A 19,440-nucleotide genomic window follows, 5' to 3' on the forward strand; every position below is an offset into this window, starting at 1 on the left:
GTGGCCAGTTTCCTTAATTAGCTCATCAGTGGCCTGGATTTGGGCCAAAGACAAACAAATGCTACTGCTTAGGATCAAAGGACTCATAAAAGGACAGATGTTTGAGGAAGCACTGTGATCTGAGCATCCCAGTGACCCAAAGACAGTTTCCTAATGCAGCTCTGATTGTTTTGGAGATTTGAATACAGGCCCCAGTAACTGGGCTACTCCCCTCTGCATTGAGTGGCAGGTGGATGGACAGTGAGAACTTGCATTTTAATACTATGGTCTCCCATACTGGGATGCTGAGATGCCCCTGATCTATGCAACTGAGGTGATGTTATTAACTGAAACTGCTTGGAAGCTGGAGTCTTTATGTCAGTCCTTTTGTGTTAGAATCTCCCCTCCTCCTTGAAGTTGCATAAAAAGACTTGTGTTGTCAGGGAAGAGAAGGGCTGGAAGCATCCATCTTTCATCCCCATAGGCTGTAGTGGTCCAGGGTGTGTAGGACCAGTGCTACCTGGGCTCTGGGTTGTCACTCTGCCTGGGTGCTGGCTGTTGTTTTCCTCATCAACACACACACACACACACACACACACACACACACACACACACACACACACACAGAGTTTCTACTGTGTACAGAGTAGATAGACTCATCATGCACAGAGTCTCTTAGTGAGGGCAGTTCCCTCCATCAGGTCACCTCTGCAGAAGCTGATGAGGTTGGGCCCAGCTATGGTACCTTCCACTAGCCTCACTGTCCGACTCCCTTCCAAAGGCAGAGGCAAAGCTTTGATGTGGCAGCTTAGGTGACTCCTGGCACTTGTGAAGGGCTCATCCTGATATGCGTGTGGATGTACGCCTTCAGCTCCTATTTTCTCTTTCCTTGCTGCATATCCTGAGACAGACAGAAGCAACTCAGAAGGAGCCAAAGGAAATCTTTATTTATTCATTTTTATTGAGCAAGGCATGAGAGGTGCTTCAAGGAGAGGAGTGGAGCCAGGGGACAGCTGTTCAGAGGTGCAGAACCTGTCTGCAGCAGCTTCTCTACCGTCTCCTGGTGCTGACACACTGGAGATGTCTTCCAGAGCTGGAGCACCCTTCCAAGGGATGGGACACTACAGGGAAGGAGCAGTCTGCATCACTGGACTCAACCCTTAGGCATCTTTGCAGCTGGATTTTGTCAGGGAGTGTGTGCCTTGCCAGGGCACGGAATAGATCTGGAAGGTGCAGAGCGCCTTCTGCCAAAGGGAACAGAGAGGAACAATCAGCACAACAACGACGATGACGATGCAGTTGAAAAGAGAAGTACCCATCCCAGGATGATGAAGCAGGTGTGCAATGATGGAAGTGAAACCCTTTACCCCTCCTGAGTCCCAGGACACTCAGCAGGGTCTGTTCATCTTCTTTGGCTCCAGCACAGCTTGTTAAGGAGTAGCCTGTGTAAGGCGTGGGAGCCCTCTGTTAGGATTAAGTAGAGCCTTTCTCTCTAGTAAGAATCCGTGTAGCTGCCTCTAGTTCAGTAGGGATAATTGTCCCCTTAGCACCCCAATTCCCAGGATAAATTCATTCAGTAATTAAATGAATCATGTGGACATACATCCCTCCCCTAACCCTACATGGGCACAGGTCTGTATTGACAGGATCATACATGTGCCGAACATCCACCTGTAGTCACTCACAAATCATTACTCCCTACACATGCACTTCTCCAAATATACCCATTCCCACCCAAAATCGCATTCATCAACCCCTTTGCCTGTGTGATTGCTCTTAGGCCCATATCAGGGTACATACCCTCATCAGATGGGGCTGGTCATGGAAAGGACAGTCGGCCAAGTTTGGCTGGGACTTGGTACATGTGGTTCGGCCAACCTCCACGTCCAAATAGTAGTTTACTCCAGACACGATCTACAGTGAGAAGACAACAGTCCCAACAAGTCACTTATAAGCAGTCACCTCACATCACGGAACTAAAGTGTTTACCTCGGGCTTATGCCTGCATTGCTGGGAGGCCAGAACTCTCACTCACAGGGAACACAAGCCAACTCTTCCAGACAAATGGCCTCAGGCCCTGCAGGTAATTCTTTTATTCTGAGCAACCCTGACAAAGTGTCATATGTAGCTGAGTAAGAGGAGAAGCTGGGCACAAAAGGCAGAAGCCGGGACTAACAAACCCTTCAGTGAGTCAGGAAGGAAAGGACAGGGTCTGGGGAGACAGCCGGGGTGTTCTAGGAGTCCCGGGCTGTGTGGATCATAAGCAAAGGCTCTGGGCTGTAGTATGGGATTAGCTCCAACCTGCTGACTGGGGCTCCTCAAGCTGAGACACTGGACCACTGGAGGAAAGCCAGACCTTCCCTGTTCAGTTATGGAACCTAGAGAGAACCTATTCCTTTTATTTACCCAGGCTCCCTCCTTCCAGGGACCACCAGAGGACATGGTGGGTTTGAAACATCCCTTCACAAGCAAGGATGTTTCAAACCAGAGGAAAGACTGCCCTTAAATGCTTCCTCCTTCAGTGAGATTGTCCAGGGAGAATTTCCTCAAGTGTGTCCTGTCATTTGCAATTTAAGAATAGAACTTATCCCTCTCCCTGTACAGGGCACCCCAGACCAACTTTTCAGAAATGTGAAACACAGACTGAAGGACCTGGGCCGGGGGGCAGGGCTCTGTATATTGCCCTGCAGGACCAGGAACAAAGCTCTTGATTTCTAGGGGTCCTGGTTTTCCCACCAGTTAACTGAGACCCACAGACCAAATAACCTGCAACTCCTATGCTTTGCTCCATCTAGTGCCACAGTTGAGAGGTGCACTGGCCATCAAGGACCATGACAGCTGGGAAGTGCATGACTTTTCTGAAGGTTGGTCACAGCAGCGGGAGAAATGGAGCAGGTTTAACTTGTTTATGTTTTCAAGAGAAGGCAGAAATGAGCTCTGCACACTGATGTACAACCCTTTGTGGTCTAACTCTCTTTTGGGTCAACCTTGGGGCTAGTGGTCCTTGATGCTGGCTCCTCTGTCAGAATCTAAGTCTACAGCTATTGGCTAAGATTGCTGTCTTGGGGGCAATTACCAATTCCTGAGGCTGCTCCTAAAAATGTCCCAGGGCCATAAGTAGAGGGAAGCAAGGGTCCCCAGAACAGCCAGATGGCACCTTCTGAGAAGACCCAAGAGGGGAATTGCCTAGTGACCTGCATCAACATTATGGCCAAGAGACCCTGCACCAGTCTACACAGTCATGTGTCCATTAAGGATGGGGGGCCTCTTCCGAGGAATGTGAATAATCAAAACACTCATGTCCAAGCTAAAATGGCTACAGCATCACGGGGTTATTTACCTTAGGGGACCACCCCATCACACACCGAATCAAGGCTGAAGGGAACCTCATCAGGTGGCACATGACTGATCATCACAGCTGGCTGGGCCATTCCACACTGCCAAGGAAAGCAAGGCAGAGCAGGCACTGCTCACAGAAAGGCAGGCTGCCAGACTGGATGGATTATAGCCCGTGCCGGGAGAGTCTATGGACTCTACGGAGACCGGCAAACTAAGTGAGATTTTGAGTGGAGGAACTGCGTGTCTGTTTGGTATGTAGAGAATGCCCTTGTTTTCAGGAAGTGCTTATTCTGAACGCATTCACAAAAAGAAATGCACATAAACACACACACACTCAGATACACGTGCGCCTGAGTAGAGCAGGGACAAACGTGGCCAAGTGTTTACTGGAGGGACGGGATAAAATCTGCGCGTCTGTCAGAATAAGAAGTTTAAAGAAGGGCGCTTACTCAGAGAGGGCAGCTGTCAAGCCTACTTATCCTTCTCCCAGGTCATTAGCACTTGACACTAACCCTAGGCGGCTGGTGGCGCCTAGCTCAGCGCTGGAGGCTCTGACCTACATCTTTGGTGCCTCTGCTCGGCACCAAAGTGAACTTTTGAAACAGAGCTAGGGGGATTGGGCGCCCACCTGCAGTGCTCTTCTGGGTTCCAGGATAAACCGGAGGGGGAATAACCCTGGAAACACATCGAGGAGGACTGAGAAGCAGGGCAGGAGGAGGACCGCTCCCGTGAGAAGCACTGGCGTTGGCCAAGTTCCTGCAGACGCGAACCGCGCCCTGGCCAGGGGCGCCTAGTTAGGAGCGGCCCGAGAGCAGGGGGACAGCAGCGGGGACACGCACCTGCTTACGGGCTCTCACCACCTGTATGGCGCGGCTGTGGTACGCGTCGTTGCTGCCCTTGTTGTACTCGCTGATGGCGAAGTCCAGAGCTCGCTGCACGCCCTCTTCGTGGACATCGGCCTCCTGCAGGCCTCCCAACAGGCGCCGGCCTTGCTTGGGGGCGGTGGCCGAGGCCACGGCCAGGAGGGCCAGCAGGAGCAGCGGGACGCGCAGCGAGCTGGCCATGGTTGGCTGGGACGAAAGGATGGAGCTCCAACAGCACTCGGAGTTGCGGCAGAACTGAAGATGCCTAACACCGTGCGGCTTTTACCAAATTGCGACTTGGGACCAGCCTCCTCTCCCGGCTCCTCCTTTTCCGGCTGCCGCCCTCCCCTCTCCCTCCGTCCCGCCCCTTCTCCCTGCTCCCGGCCCCGCCTCCTCCGCACCATCCCGCCCTCTTCTTCAGTCCCACCCTACTTCGAGTCTCTTCTTGCCCAGATCCCGCCTCTAGAGGGGCCAACTTCTGCTCCCCCGCCCCTCCCCCACTCAGCCGCACCCTTCCTGCCTCTCCCTCACTTCTTCACTCTTAGCTCTCTGTTTTGCCCAGATCCTCTTCTCCAGGGCCCTCTTCCTCAGCTTGCCCTTTCACTCTAAGTTCCCAGTTTGTTAAAGTCTGGTTTCAATAGAGAAGCCATTGCTCTCTGAACCCTAAAATGTCCGTGACGTCTGAACTCTGTTCCTCCAGAAAGGTAAAGGGCAACCAATCTTTAACTTTCTGGGTCTTCAGAGTTCAGCCTTGATCTGTGAGTTGCTGGGTCACTCTCTGGAAATGCTCTGAACAGGGCTGTTATTTCAGGCTCCTGCAGGCCTTGTCCTAAGACACTTCCTTGTCAAAAAAAAAAAAAGATGAATTGACCCCGAGGGAGTGGGGAATGGGGAAGAGTATGGCATTGTGTAGCTACTCAGTATCTTTAAGAAACTACTCCAGCAATCTTCCTGGGCCAGGCCACACTAGGGACAGGGGACAGCCCAGGTGGCTGGACAGACATTGCAGGCTGCCCAGTAGCAATTAACATGAACCCATATGTCTATTAAGCTTTCTAATAGACAGGTTAAAAACTACTGATGTGAAAGGCTGGATGTGATGTCTCATATTTTTAATTCCAACATTTATACGGTAGACGCAGGGGGATCTCTGTTACTTCAAGGCCAGCTTGGTCTGCATCTGTAGTTCCAGTCAAGCCAGGGCTACAAAACAAAACAATTTTAAAAAGTACAACACTGAATATTTAAATATGTTTTATTTAACCTATCAAATGTAATTTCAACATATAATAATAATTCTTAAGGAAATAGCTTATATTCCTTATGGTGCATAGTAAATCTTTAGATTCTATGTGTATTTGTAACATTTAGGACAGAGCTTCTCTGAGTCTGGCCCCATTTCCCACATCTGTTCGCTACCTATGCTGGTGACAATAATACCGCATAGGCAAGCTTTAAGGTTTGTGCTGGTGGTAATACGGGGAGGAGGGTGTGATCAATAATTAAGATCAGTCGATTATAATGCTCTGTAGAAAGAGATAAGGAGAGGGAGAGATGGGTGCTACTAGATGTTAGTTGAGAGGTCCCTTTAGGATTTAAACAGACAAAGAGTTCTACCTAGATCAGGAAAACAACACCAGGTAGATGGAATGGCCACGGCTCAGTGATGAGATTCAACAGGGCTCTCCTGTTTAGAAACAAGGAACACTGGGAAGGGGTAAGTCTAACCAGGGAAGCAGTAGGACCAGGACTCCCACTCTAGCAGCTGTGTGGATGCCCTATGTGGGGCCTAAGAACCAAGCCAGTGAGAGGGCAGACAGCTGAGGATCAGCATCAAAACACATGGGCTGTGCTGGCTGCTCTCCTCTGTGTCTCTGGTCCTTTATCCCCTGCTTGGGAAGATTACCTGGTTTCCACCAACTCACCAGGAGTGAGGTATTGTTAACATATGATAAAAGACTTACTTTTCACATACAAACATAGTTTTAGTGAATGCACACAAGATCTAAGATGTGTCTGACCTCAAAAAGTTCCCCGGTGCTTCTGCGGTCCCAGTTGGTGCCGACTGGACCCTTGCCCAGCCCATCAGTTCCTGGAGACTCATCTTCTATCTACTCTTGGACTTCCCGTAAACAAGCGGAATTAGCCATGTCTGTCCCCTTGGGGCAGCAGCATCATGAGGCTCCTTTGCACTAGTTTCTTAACCTGATTGTTAGTTTTCTTTCTCCTCAGGCAGAAGATATGTTCAAGTGAGTACTGTGTAGGCAGATGTATCCTCCAGCTCAGGACAAAGCAAGCCTGGGCTCACCATGGACCCCAGGAGTTGACAGGGTAGAGCTGAGCTCTGTGTAGTAGATAGCTGACATTATTTCTTCTTTCAACCTTACTCTAACTCTCTGTGCTTGAAAATGGCCCCGTGCCAAATGAGCTGGTAGTGTGGGTGTCTGGATTTGACGGAAACACTGGAAGGCCCTGGGCCCTTAAAGAGATTATGTTGGGGGTGGTAGGTCCCAGTCATTCAGTGTCACCCCTGCTCTGACCTTGGATCTGAGCTCTGGATGGGGCCCTATCAGCAGGAATCTAACAGTAGCCACAGTATTATTAATGAGTATTCATGTTCAGGGTTAGGATAGAGGACCTTGAGGCATGGCTATCACCTAACCCCACTGTGAGTTCTAGAGAAATAATGTTCATGTTGCCCTACTAGGTAAAGCAGATGTAGTAAGGTTGCCACTTGTCATTTGTGAAACAGAAATCTTCAAACAGCTGTATGAATGTTGTCCTGGATAAATAGGAAAGAGGAGGCAGACACAAAGCCGGGAAGGAGGGCCGCATCGGGCCAGGTCTCTCTGAGCAGAATGCTGGGCAGACATCAGATTCTTCTGGGGCTCCACTCTCAGGAGCATTGTTGTACATAGGGTGAGTTGAAACAGGGGGAACCCTCCTTATGTCATCATTTGTCACTAGAAAAAAGGTCCAGGGTAGACTAGTGTGGGTGAGGGCATGTTGGAGAGAAGTGGTGTTCATGTTGACATCTGCGATCACGCTGTCTGTCATCTCCCTATTATAAGGCTGGCCCAGACTCATTTGGGAGAGTAGGTGACCTGAGTGGCACCTCTGATCCCCGAGGGACAGACACTACTGCAGGGCACTTTCAGGAACTGTAAGGATCACTTACAATCAGGTGCAGGAAGAGGTGGAAGGTGAGGCAACTCTTGGGCAAAGGGTCTGCCCACTGTTCATCTGACTCTCTTTGGAGGCGGGACTGTGAGTGCCAGAGAAGTGACAGGCTTCAGCGGTCATAGCTCAGCATGAAAGAGCAGTTTGTGTCCTGGAGCCTGCAGCTTCAAGATAAGCTATAGACACACACACAGAGAGAGAGAGAGAGAGAGAGAGAGAGAGAGAGAGAGAGAGAGAGAGAGAGAGAGAGAGAGAGAGAGAGAGAAAGAGAGAGAGAGAGAGAGAGAGAGAGGAAACCAAGAGCTGAGCCACGAGGCTGCGTGCAATAGGAAGGAGTCTACCTGTCCAGGGGAGAAAGAACTCCCTTCTGATAGAGGCGACTCAGGGAGCCCTGTTCTCTGTCTGCTTGTGCGGCTGTTGGTTTCTTGATCTGAATTAGAGAGAATATGAAGGGGTAATATGAATATAGAAAGTCTCTACAATAATAAGTAAATATTCCCTGGGCCTGGTGGGGCAGACCTGTAATCCCAGATACTGAAGAGGCTGAAGCAGGATGATACAAACTTCAGGGTTAGCCGGGACAATATAGTGAGAGTCTATCTCAAAACATAAATAAAAAGAGGGCTGGAGATGTAACTCAGTCATAGAGTGCTTGCTTAGCATGTGTGAGGCCCTAGGTTTAATTCCAAGTACCACACATAAACAAACAAGTAAATGTGTATGTAAAATAATGCTATTTTTGGGTAAGTGGCCAAACAGATAAAACATTACCTCGTGTTGTAGGAGACAAGATCAACTAGGTTGAGAGTTGAGATCCTGAATGTTCAAGGTTTGAGCCACTGGAAGTAAAGTATCTATGGTAGTTGCTTTAAGTGGTTAAGTCATAGGTTTGGTGGTCTCCCTCTCAAAACGGGAGTTTGAAGCTTCCCTTATGGAGTGCTTGGGGTTCTTTGGGGTCGAGCTCTTAAGTCTCTTATGCACACACACTTTTGTATCCTCTCCCTTCTCTGCCTGTCACCAACTCAAGGTGACATGAGGTACTTCCAGGCCATGTGCTCACTTCAGTGCAGTGTTAGACTGGGGTGGGATTGTTACCTTATCACCGGAATCTATGATGCATCCGATGTAGAGAGATGTGAGTGAGCAGTGCCTGGTGTTTGCCATCTGACTGTTTCACACTTCACAGGAAGGTAGAGAGAGACTCCTGGTACTTTCCGCTCTGGTAGTCTTGACTTCAGCTTGCCTCTAATTCTCAGACTATTGACAAGAGTAGATGTAGTGATGGATGTGTCACAGACTAGTAGAGGGGCACAGGGAAAGGACTTCTGGGGATACAGGCAGTTGGCTGGGCCAGCAGGCTGCTCCACCCATCTCTCTGGGCCTCAGCTCACAGGCTCCCACCACAAGGAAAACAGGATGGATGGCTTGGGTTGAGCAATCCCTTTGCAGGATTGATTCCCTGGTGATCAGAAGTTCTGTCCAACCCACAGGCTGGTGGTCTGCCTCTCAGTGTTGTGTAACTGAATCTTAGCTCCTTTTACACAGTGTCACAGAAATTGACTCGTGCCCTGCCCGCTCAATGGATTCCTGAATGTTGGGGCTAGAGTTCAGAGGTCACTAACATAGCCACGTCTTCTCTTCAGTGTCCTCGCCTCCTTTCTTACCTTCACAAGTTGGCTGGATCCAGTGTCCAAGACCCTTCTTTCCCATGATTTGATTCCCTGTCTTGTCCTTACCAGACCCAGACTGCTCAGGCTCAGCAGAGAATCCTGCTAAGTCAGTTCAGAGAGTCTCCACCCTTCATATCTGACCACCACTATCTAGTTCCTCATCCTCTCTCAAAGTCCCTGTACTGTTTTCACTCATAATCTTGGTGAGTTCCTTTAGCTGGAAACCCCTACCATGGATGTCTTCCCTAATTTTCCATCCCTCAAGGCCTCCCCTTCAGCCCCTTGCCTGCCTGTCATTCATTGCTGCGTTTAGAGTTGAGGTGCCCCCCTCCTTTCTCTCCTACAGCTGTTGTGCTGGCCTCCTTCATTTCAGCCAGGAATCAAGTCCTTCTGAAGTTTGAACACATCTCCTCGTCCTGCCAACCCAAGGCTTGCCTAGCCCATGGTGAAAATACACTTTCCACTTGGGGACAAGGGAAGCGAAGAGGGCAGATGGAGAGGGAAGAGGGAAGGGGCAGGCTGCAGTGGGAGGCAGGATCTGGGGGCATTTTCCCTTGAACATTTTATTATGAAATATTTCAAAATTACAGCAAGGTCGTAAGAATTCTATACATCTATGTCCACCAGTCTGTCACTCATTCGTAGTAGACTGTATTTACTTCTGTTTGTCGGTCCTTCTGTCCCGCTCTTTCTATCCTGAAATGCGTCTTTCACTGGACGCATTTTGTAGTTGCAGACACTAATATATCCCACCCCCTCAACACTGAGCATCCTCACCCCTCACTAGAGCTGGGTATTTATTTGCAGGGCTTTCATTTGTTGTAAACCTGTTGTGAAATGTGCAGATCTTAAGTGCACGTTCACTGAATTTTGCAGGTATGCCCGTATGCCACTCAAACCCATGGGATGCTGGGCCCTTCACTATCTCCCCAGTCAGTTTGGATCGTCACCTGACATCCCAACAACTGATGCCATTTCCACTATAGTTGATTTTGCCCCATGTTCTTGTAACTGGAATTGTATGGTATGCTGGCATTCATGTCTGGCCCTTTTCACTGCAGTGTGATGTTTTTAGGAGTACAGTGTTGACAAACTACACATGCCTCCATATTTGATTGCCATGGTGAGCCTCCCTTCCCAAAGACTCAGGATGGCTGGGGCCTTGGGCTCCTGGAGAGTCTGGGCATAGGTTGAGGGTGGCTCTTGGCTGTCCTGTCTTCTCTGCTGCCTGTTTTCCTTCTTTTTGTTTCACCTAGAATCACATCCTCTCCACTTCCTTATCTTAATTCAAGTTGAATCTAGAAAAAAAAAAAAGACATCTAAAAATGGAGCAAAACCTAATTTTATGCAACACTGAGCAGCTTTTCCCAACTCTTCCCCCATATTTGAAAATAAAATTATATGTTTAAAAATTAAAGTATGTTCATTATAAAAACAAACGAAAAAGTAAAGGGAAACATACAGGAAGTAGGTTACATGCATGCATGTAAATTTGTATGTGGGTGTGTGTGCACACGTGCCTTCATGTGCACACATTTGTCTGTGGGTACACGTGCATTTTAACCACTCTGAGATCACGTGGGGGTTATAATTTGTGGTGGCTTCTTTTTCTCTATTTCCTGAACATTTGTTCATATGTCAGATGGTCTGTTTTGTTCCTTCTGTGAGGCTTTTCACAGTGCATAGGTTTCTCCAATGTTAACCTTTCAGATTGTTCCTAGTTTGGAATTTTATAACGAATCATGTTGTGATACTCATTTTTAAAGTTTTATTTCAAAAAATTTACTTCTTGAAAACTTTGTAGGTATATACAATCCATCTTAACTGCCCACATCCACCCTGACTCCCTCTCTCCAACTTTCCCTACTCCCTGATATATCTCTCCCTTCCAACTTCACGTCCTCCCTCTTTTTAAAAGCATAACCCACTAAGTTCACTTAGTGCTGTCTGTGTGCATACGGACTTGGGTCATCTACTAGGGCATGGCCAACCTACCAGTGGGCACTCCCAAAGAAAGTGACTCTCTCCTACCCATCACCTATCAACCAACACTCACAATAGGGAAAAAAAAAGTTCAATCTAGATTGTTCTTTCTATATCTGAAATTTTAAGTCAGAAGATCTTGTATGCTTGAGTGTCTCTCTCTCTATCTGTGTGTGTGTGTGTGTGTGTGTGTGTGTGTGTGTGTGTGTTGTAGTGGTTATGTGTACATGCACATGCACATGTCGAGGCCAGAGGTTGACATCAGATATCTTCCTCAATCACTCTATCTAAATTTTGTTATTTACTGTGTGTGTGTGTGTGTGTGTGTGTGTGAAGTGTAGGCATGTGTGTACCACAGCACGCCTGTGGAAATCAGAAGACAACTTACTCGAGTTAGAGAGCAATGTTTGGAGTCATCTCTTGCCTTCTTCCTTGTTGAAGGGTCTCTCGTGTTTCTGTTGCTGTTACTCAGGTTTGTTGGCCTGTACACATAAGAGTGATTCTCCTGTTTCAACCCCCCATCTCCCCATAGGAGTACCAGGCTGCAGTACAGATTACAGATGCATGTCACCCCATCATCAGGGTGTTACTTACTTATTTAGCTTATGTGGGATCCAGGGATCAAACTCAATTTGAGGCTTAGGAAGCAAGCACTTTTACTCACCCAGACATCTCTTTAACCCTTAGCTTTTGAGATGGGCTTCTCACAGAACCTGGATCTCCTGAGTCAGTTACAGTGGCTAGACAGTGAAGTCCACTCCCTGCACTGGGATTCCAGATACCACTGCCATACCTGCCTCTTGTGTGGGTGCTGGGGATCCAAATAGAGTCCCTAGAACTTATCTGACCCATCGTACTGGGGACTAGACTCAAGGTCTTATGTAGGCTAAAGCATGAGCTTTTCCAATGACTGTATCCCTAGGTCCCTGACCTGACATTTTAAAATCTTCTCCTTTTTCGTCTGCTCATCCGATCCTGTTCTCTTACTTTTCCCTTGCACCTTCTGTTTTCAATGTATTAATTTTCCCTATTTCTTATCTCCACCACTGTAAAGTTAATTGTGTACTCTGCTGTTTACTGCCGTTCTCAGTGTCTGACCTATGAGAGACCCAGGTATTTGCTGAATGAATTAGTGCCCTTAACTCCAAACTCCTTTTGTTTGTTTTGAAGAAATCACGTTGACATTCCTCTTACCACAGCTGCAGTTTTTCACGTGATTTGAGTAAATGGTTTTGGTAAGAAAGGGAAGGGAGAGCCAGGCAGTGCCTTTAACCCCAGCACTTGGGAGGCAGAGGCAGGTGGATCCCTGTGAGTTTGAGGCCAGCCTGATCTACAGATTGAGTTCTGGGACAGCTGGGACTGTTATACAGAGAAACCTTATCTTGAAAAATCAAAAAAAAAAAAAAAGAAAGAAAGAAAGAAAGGGAGAATGATCAAAGGACTCAAAAATGAGAGAGAGAGAGAGAGAGAGAGAGAGAGGAAACAGAACTGAAAACGTGGAATGAAGTTATCAGAAGAAAGTCACACCCCTGATAAGTATTCTGCAAGGCTGATTAGCTGATTTGATGTGTGGTTGTAGAGAATTGGAAGGCCTAGGTCAATAACCAGATTATCTTGGGGTATCTTTTACTCTGTTAAAACCATTTATGTCTACCTTTGTGTCTGACTTAACATCCTGTGACTAGCACATGAGATCTTCCGGGATGTATTAACTTAAGAGACCACTAGCTTATACTGTCCAAAAAGCTAAGAATGGAATCAGGCAGCAGCTGAAACCTGTAGCAAAGACAGCCTCATCCAATGTTGCCACCGGTGTATTTGAACTGTGACAAATTCATGAAACTGTTGCCATGTTGAAACATTATGTTTGAAGTAACCTCAATCTGTGTTCCTGGGACATGGTCACTCATATTTGACTCGAGAATAAAATGTCTCTTATGTCCTTTGAGGTGAAGGCTGTTTTATGTCCACAAACTAGTGTGTTTCACAGTTTGTTGTTTCTGTTTTTGAGACAGTGTTTGCCTGGATAACCTTGAACTCTTCCCGCCACCCACAGCTTCCCAATGGTGCATTTGTTATTTATTTATTTATTTACTTATTTAGTTTTGAGACAGGGGTTTTACCACGTATCCTTGGGTGACCTGCAACTCATTATGAAGACCAGGTTGGCTTGGAATTAGGAGAGATTCTGCCTGTGTTTGCCTTCTGCCTGCTAGAATTAAAGGCATGTACCACCATGCATGGCTATGTGCACTTGTTTTTAATGTCACCAAAATTAAGACAGAAAATACACACACACACACACACACACACACACACACACTCACACACACTAAACGAACCCCCCCAAACCAAATAATCCAAACCAAACACCACTGCCCCATCAAACAACAGCATTAAACATAACATAAAAAAAAAAAAAAAAAAAGCTGGGCAGTGGTGGCGCATGCCTTTAATCCCAGCACTCGGGAGGCAGAGGCAGGCAGATCTCTGTGAGTTCAAGGCCAGCCTGGTCTACAGAGTAAATTTATATTCATGAAGCTAAAGAGGCTGGCACGGTGACAGCACTTATAATCCCAGAGCCCTGGATGTGAGGACAGACAAGAGAGTAAAGAATTTGAAGCTAGTCTGGACTATATAGCAAGATCCTGTCTCAAAAATCCAAGGACTGGGGATATAATTGAGAAGTAATTGCTAAGTATCCACAGGCCATGGTTCAATTCCACCACCAGAGAGAAAGGGGGAGGAGGGGTTAAACAAGTTTCCCAGGTAAGTCAAGGTCTGAGCCACTGGTTTGGAAATAGCTGGTAATTAAGGTGTCAGCAATTAAGAGATGAAATCCTGTTCTTCTCTACTTCTTGTCCTTCCTTTCTCCACAAGCATTCTCTCCTGAGGGACTTCACCAAAGCAAAACTGCTTCTCCCTGAGCTCATCCTGTGAAGGGCAAAGAAGAAGTCAGAACACTCTAGGCAAAAGACAGCAGGTCCAAGTCCCTTCCCACTGCATCAAGGCTGCACCGTGGGAGGAGGGAGGAGGTGGGATCTATGGGTGGTATGTGGAGTGAGTAGAAAATTTCTTAATAAAGAAAAATGAAAAAAAAAAAAGACAGCAAGTAGAGATACTAAGCAGGTATTGTAGTCTCAGATGAAGTGCCAGTCACTTCCAATTGTGCCAGGTGACTGTTGATGGATATCTAATTTATCCCAAAAGGAGGAGTTTTTGCAAAGAAAAATGGGTGCCACAGTGATCCTTTCTCAGACAGAATCCACTTTGTCTGTGAGGGGGTCCCATGTGAGACCAAGTGGCCTTTGCCATAGCTGTATGGCACCTCAATGCTCACCATACTCAGTGTGTTCTCATAGCAGAGTGTAAAACACTCCGAGCTTTTTAGGGTGAAGGACAGATACAGTGAAAAAATATATTTGTGAAGACTAGGGGCCGGGTCCAAGGAAAGTATGAAATTGAAACATGGGGCTGTTTTATTTTGGACAGAAGAATATGCCATCCTTACATGCTGTTTCTGGTTATCTTAAGGGAGCTGAAAGAGAAATAAGAAATAAGATTCATGGGCCGGGCGGTGGTGGCGCACGCCTTTAATCCCAGCACTTGGGAGGCAAAGGCAGGCGGATCTCTGTGAGTTCGAGGCCAGCCTGGTCTCCAAAGTGAGTTCCAGGAAAGGCACAAAGCTACACAGAGAAACCCTGTTTCGAAAAAAAAAAAAAACAAAAAACGAAACAAAAAAATTCATTCATATTTTACCTTATTTTATTCCTCCTATGCTTTGTTGCTTTCTTTATGTGGGTGTTAGCTTTGCAGCTATCTTGTTTACTAACTAGTGCTTGAGAAACACTGTGCCCTGTGACTGAGGCTTGCTGCCTCCTGAAGAGACTGCCAATTAGGTTCTCCAGGTGGTCAAGAGCAGGAGGTCTGGTCCTTATTCGGGGTAAAGGATTTCTAGCCCTCTGCTTAGCATATCATTGCACTGAGTCAGCGCACATGTGCTTAAGGTACGTGCTTAAGGTCAGAAGACAACTTCTAAGAGTTGGGTCTCTCCTTCCACCCTGTGGATCCCAGGGACTGAACTCAACACATCAGTCTTGGCAGTAGGTGCTTTTGCCTTCTCAGCCGACTCATTGGCCCCAGACCCTTTTGTTTACTGCCTTTCACTAACTGAAGCTTGGGGAAAGAATGTGGTAGCTGAGTGGCTTGAGCGGTTTTATTCTGAAAAATTTCTAATTGATAGAGAAATGTCAAAAAATAGTTTGATTGTCATTTTAAGTACTCTCCTATCCCGAGCTATGGAATTTAACATGATTACCAGCACTGCTGTGAAGTTATTTTGCTATATGATTGAAGTTTACAATGAATTGACCTCAGGGGAGGGAGCTAAGCCTAGCTGACCTAGTAAAGGTCCATGTAGTCAGTTGAAGAGCCTTGGGGAACAGAGCTTTTTTGGTCTGAGGACGTGACTGTGGACGGTAGCTGTACCTTGTGTCCATAAGTTAAAGTCCCCAAGGCCTACCTTTGGGCCTGGTTAACCTCTGCTACACATGCTGATGCCTGCATTGAGGTCCCTCATGTATATCTATTGTTAGTGCCGGTTATCTGGTTGAACTGAGCAGTAAACACGTATCTACCAACTGTTGGCATTACTTATCTCTCTTCTATATACAGTTTCACACTAGTACACATGTATATCTTATAAACACATATTTACACACTAATGCCTTACAAAGTCTTTTCACAGTATGTTGTACACATTCCTCTAAGCATTTCTACTGGAGAAAGAAGCTCTTTTAAGAACCTAATCATTGATTTCAGGAGATTCACCACTGAGAGACAATGATTACCATATAGTTCTTTTAAAAACTCGCCCTCATGTTCCCAGAATGCCCATCACAGCACTTCCCCCTTCTGTTCCAGGATCTAGTCCAGAATCTCACTGTGCCTTTTGTTCTGATGTCTTCTCATTTTCGTGAACCAGAAACAGCTGCTCTACCCTTGTCTTTCAAGCCACCTACACTTTTGAATGTTACAAAGGTATTTTCATAATATTTTGTATATTAATTTTCCAGTTTTAAATGTATATTATTTAGTTTCATGTTGCTACAGTGAAATGCCCAAAACAGGCTACTTACAAAGTAAAGAGAGACATATTTTTGTTCATGGTTTTTAGATTTAATCTGAGGTTGGGCATAAGAGAGCATGCTCACACATCAAGTTAGGAAACAGAGAACTGCAGGGTTCTTCACTTACCCTCAGTGGCCTGTTCATAGGACCTGAGACCCTCGAGTTAGGCCCCACCTCCTAGAGGTCCACACTACTCAGCAACAGCACCACCTGAGGACCAAGCCTTTAGCACATGGATCTCTGGGGAACATTACTTATATTTAAACCATGGCTTGATGGTTACTGGTGATTATGTTCACGTGTATTTTACACACTTGTCTCAGAGGTGGTAATTCTTGCTTAGTGCACCCTGTTAGGAGACCATGATGTGGATTTGTCTTTACTTTTGACTGTAACACCGAATGTTTGTTTAAGGTAGCATCTTCCAGCTATTCTATATGCTTTCTCCTTTTATCATCCACAAGTACTCTGTGCAGTGAGACTTTGTGCTGTGCTTTGGATGCTGTCTGGGTGTATCCACCAAAGTTTCCTGTGTTAGAAGGCTGCACCCAGTGTGATGATGCTGAGGAGTGGAGAAATCTTTAAGAGACAGGGCCTGGTGGGAAGCAATTGGTCAGGGCCGTCCTCAGAAGGGATTGCTTTTGGCTTCCTGCAGTGATTCACTCCCCAAGAATTGAGTGAACTTGGCTCCTCCCCAGCACCTGGCTTCCTGTCTCATCATGTGATCTTCACTTTTAGCATACACTCCCATCATGATGTCCTCTGTCATGTTACACAGTAGCAAAAAGTCCTTAATCAGAAAGAAATTCCCAATCTTAGACTTTCAATCTCCCAAATTGTCAGGTAAATAAGCCTCTTTCTGGAAAGTGCCCTGCCTCAGGTCCTTGTTATAGCAACACAAACCTGAAGTCCTGAAAATATACTCTCCAGTCACCTTCCTTAGCTGCTTTGGCATCTTAGATGTTTTTGCTCTGAACTTGGGATACCATGTGGTTCACCTCCCAGGTTTCATGCAGTCTTCACAGAATTCTGCTTGTGACAGTCTGTCAAACAAGGCTGTCAGTCTTTGAGTTAGTTCAGACGACCAGACAGACCACTGGACTTCAAGGGGGGTTGTAGCTGGTCCAAGGCACCAAACTGGGTATATCCACTTTCCTTTGAGTGAGTTTTGACTTTTAAAGACTCAAACTTCCCCCAGAAAATGCTAACTTTTGATTTTAATCATAATGTCTATAGGCTTTAAATATGAATTTAAATATTTTAAATACTGGTGGCTGGCAGGTATGTGAAAACAGTCCTTTAAATTCAGAAACTTGATACATTCCAGTGTATTGATTGGAATCTCTGTGAGTAACAGGGACAGTTGCTCACTTGTGCCAGCACAGCTCAGTACCTGAAGAGGAGTCAGGAAGAGCTCCAGTTAGCTTTGAAATGAAAGGATCAGGTAGCTGACTCCATGAGACAGCCGAAGACATCCCCAATCCACTCAGGCTGAGGAACAATCCAGCCTGTTGCATGTCATTCTATGAGGGGTGGGGGTGAACTGGAACTTCTCATGGACTGTAATGTGTACCCATTTCCTGTCTCTCCCCAGACCCCCTCAATCTCTACCATCTGTGATGTCTATACCCTGAACGAATAGCACAAACAGTAAATCTAACTCCACTCTGGGGCCAGGGTCATCTTGTTCTGCCCTTTTGGTGTCAGGACAGTGGAGGGGTGACTCCAAACCCACTTAAGGCCGAGAATTCCCTAAAGTGTGTCTCATGAGTCACCGCCAAGTAGTTCTTAACCTGTCAAGGGCAGATTGCAGGTGTTATTGGAGGCCAGTCCAGATTATGGGTTTCTGGTTTACCTCCTTATTGGTGGGACTCAAGTATCCACTCACCAAGGTGACTCTTGGGGCAAGTGATGACAGATTGGGCCACTGGTTAGAAGTCACAGCTCTGAGCCAGCAGGCTAACTGTGTGAATTTCAAGTCAAGCTTTTAGTTGTCAAGGCTGGGGGATTCTGTGGCATATTTATATTTATTTTGATCCCCTGACTTGGTGGACTTCAAGGTTCTGTCTGGGATCCTGCCAAGATTTTAGGCTAAGTCAGGAACTAAGACCCAGGTGAAAGCCATTCTAGTAATCATTGAGCAAATGTGAAGCCCTCCTCCTCCTTTGACCCCAAATGCCGCACTGAACTTTTCCAATTTCCCTTACAGTAGATTTGTTTTCCAGGTTTCAAGAACAGACAAAATACCATAGAATATTCTCAGTGGGCATTCCGGTTTCTTACACTTTCATTTTCACGAGGAAAGCATAGACCAGCTGACTGTAGGAGTACCCCAACACTGATTGATCATTGTCTTATGACTTATCTCCACATAGAAGCTGAACATCCAGTAAACCTTACCTGTGACTTTCAAGGCAGAAGTCTTCATTCGCTTCCATTGATTGAGCAGACTCATTTTCCCTGGGCTACATAAGGTTCAAGGGCCTACGGGGGTGTGCAGCTAAGAGATCTTTGGCAAGAAGGGTTATCCAATACACATGCAGGTCTTTCCTAAAATCAGCAGCCAGGTGCTGAGGAAACCTCATCCCCTATTGCCCTGTGGCTGTGAGAAACAATGAGAAAATGATTCATGGTGGAGAAGAGGACAAGTAAAGGAAGGAAGTGGTGGGGTGGCCAGAAGATGAGTCACAGCAGTCAACCCTTTTGGTGTTACCTACTTCGAAAGCTGAGCTGCAGGTCCAGTTAGGTATGCTTCCTCTTTTGATCCTTAAACAGTCCCAAGGTTGGGTTGACATAGGTATGGAAACAAAAAGCCCCCCTCATACATTTCTGACAGAAAAGGGAAGCAGATGAACTATGTTCTTTTTCTGTGGAAATGAGAAGTGAGCCAGGTCCAGACACAGTGGCTTCTGTAGAACCAAGGGCTTCTTAAGGCAGGGAACCCAGAAGGTGAGGAACCATTGTGACACCAAGACTCTCAGGCACGGTGACTCAGCAAGTGAGTGAGGTAGGGTCTAATGTTTGCTTTTTCAATCATGAGCAGAGAGGTGCCAGAGAAACACCCTAGCCTATCCCTGTTGCACCCAAACATTCTTAAGAACTGTTTGTGAGACCTTTGGCTTACATGTACTTCTCTGGATGTTAAGCAATTCTAATCCCAAACAGCTTCAGAAGAGCTAGAGAGGAAAATAATGAAATACCACAGGCTCCAGTTTTGTGTTCCTGTAACTGGCCAGGCAAAAATGAAGACATTCTGAAGAGACTATCAGTCTCTTGAAACAGTGGATGCCAAAGAA

The 19,440-nt window shown here is 46.5% G+C and overlaps 1 protein-coding gene across 1 annotated transcript; it reads right to left on the reverse strand.

Annotated features, from left to right (window-relative positions):
* Positions 1 to 903: 903 nt before the first annotated feature.
* Positions 904 to 4,500, reverse strand: LOC131908609 (cystatin-C-like). Its single transcript, XM_059259645.1, has 3 exons — positions 4,158 to 4,500; positions 1,780 to 1,893; positions 904 to 1,223 (listed from the first exon to the last, which is right to left on the reverse strand). The coding sequence occupies exons 1-3, from the start codon at positions 4,380 to 4,382 to the stop codon at positions 1,140 to 1,142; spliced, it is 423 nt and encodes a 140-aa protein (XP_059115628.1). The 5' UTR covers positions 4,383 to 4,500; the 3' UTR covers positions 904 to 1,139.
* Between the last annotated feature and the right edge of the window lie 14,940 nt (positions 4,501 to 19,440).

The sequence above is a fragment of the Peromyscus eremicus genome, chromosome 4 (assembly GCF_949786415.1).
Source record: "Peromyscus eremicus chromosome 4, PerEre_H2_v1, whole genome shotgun sequence".
NCBI lineage: Eukaryota > Metazoa > Chordata > Mammalia > Rodentia > Cricetidae > Peromyscus > Peromyscus eremicus.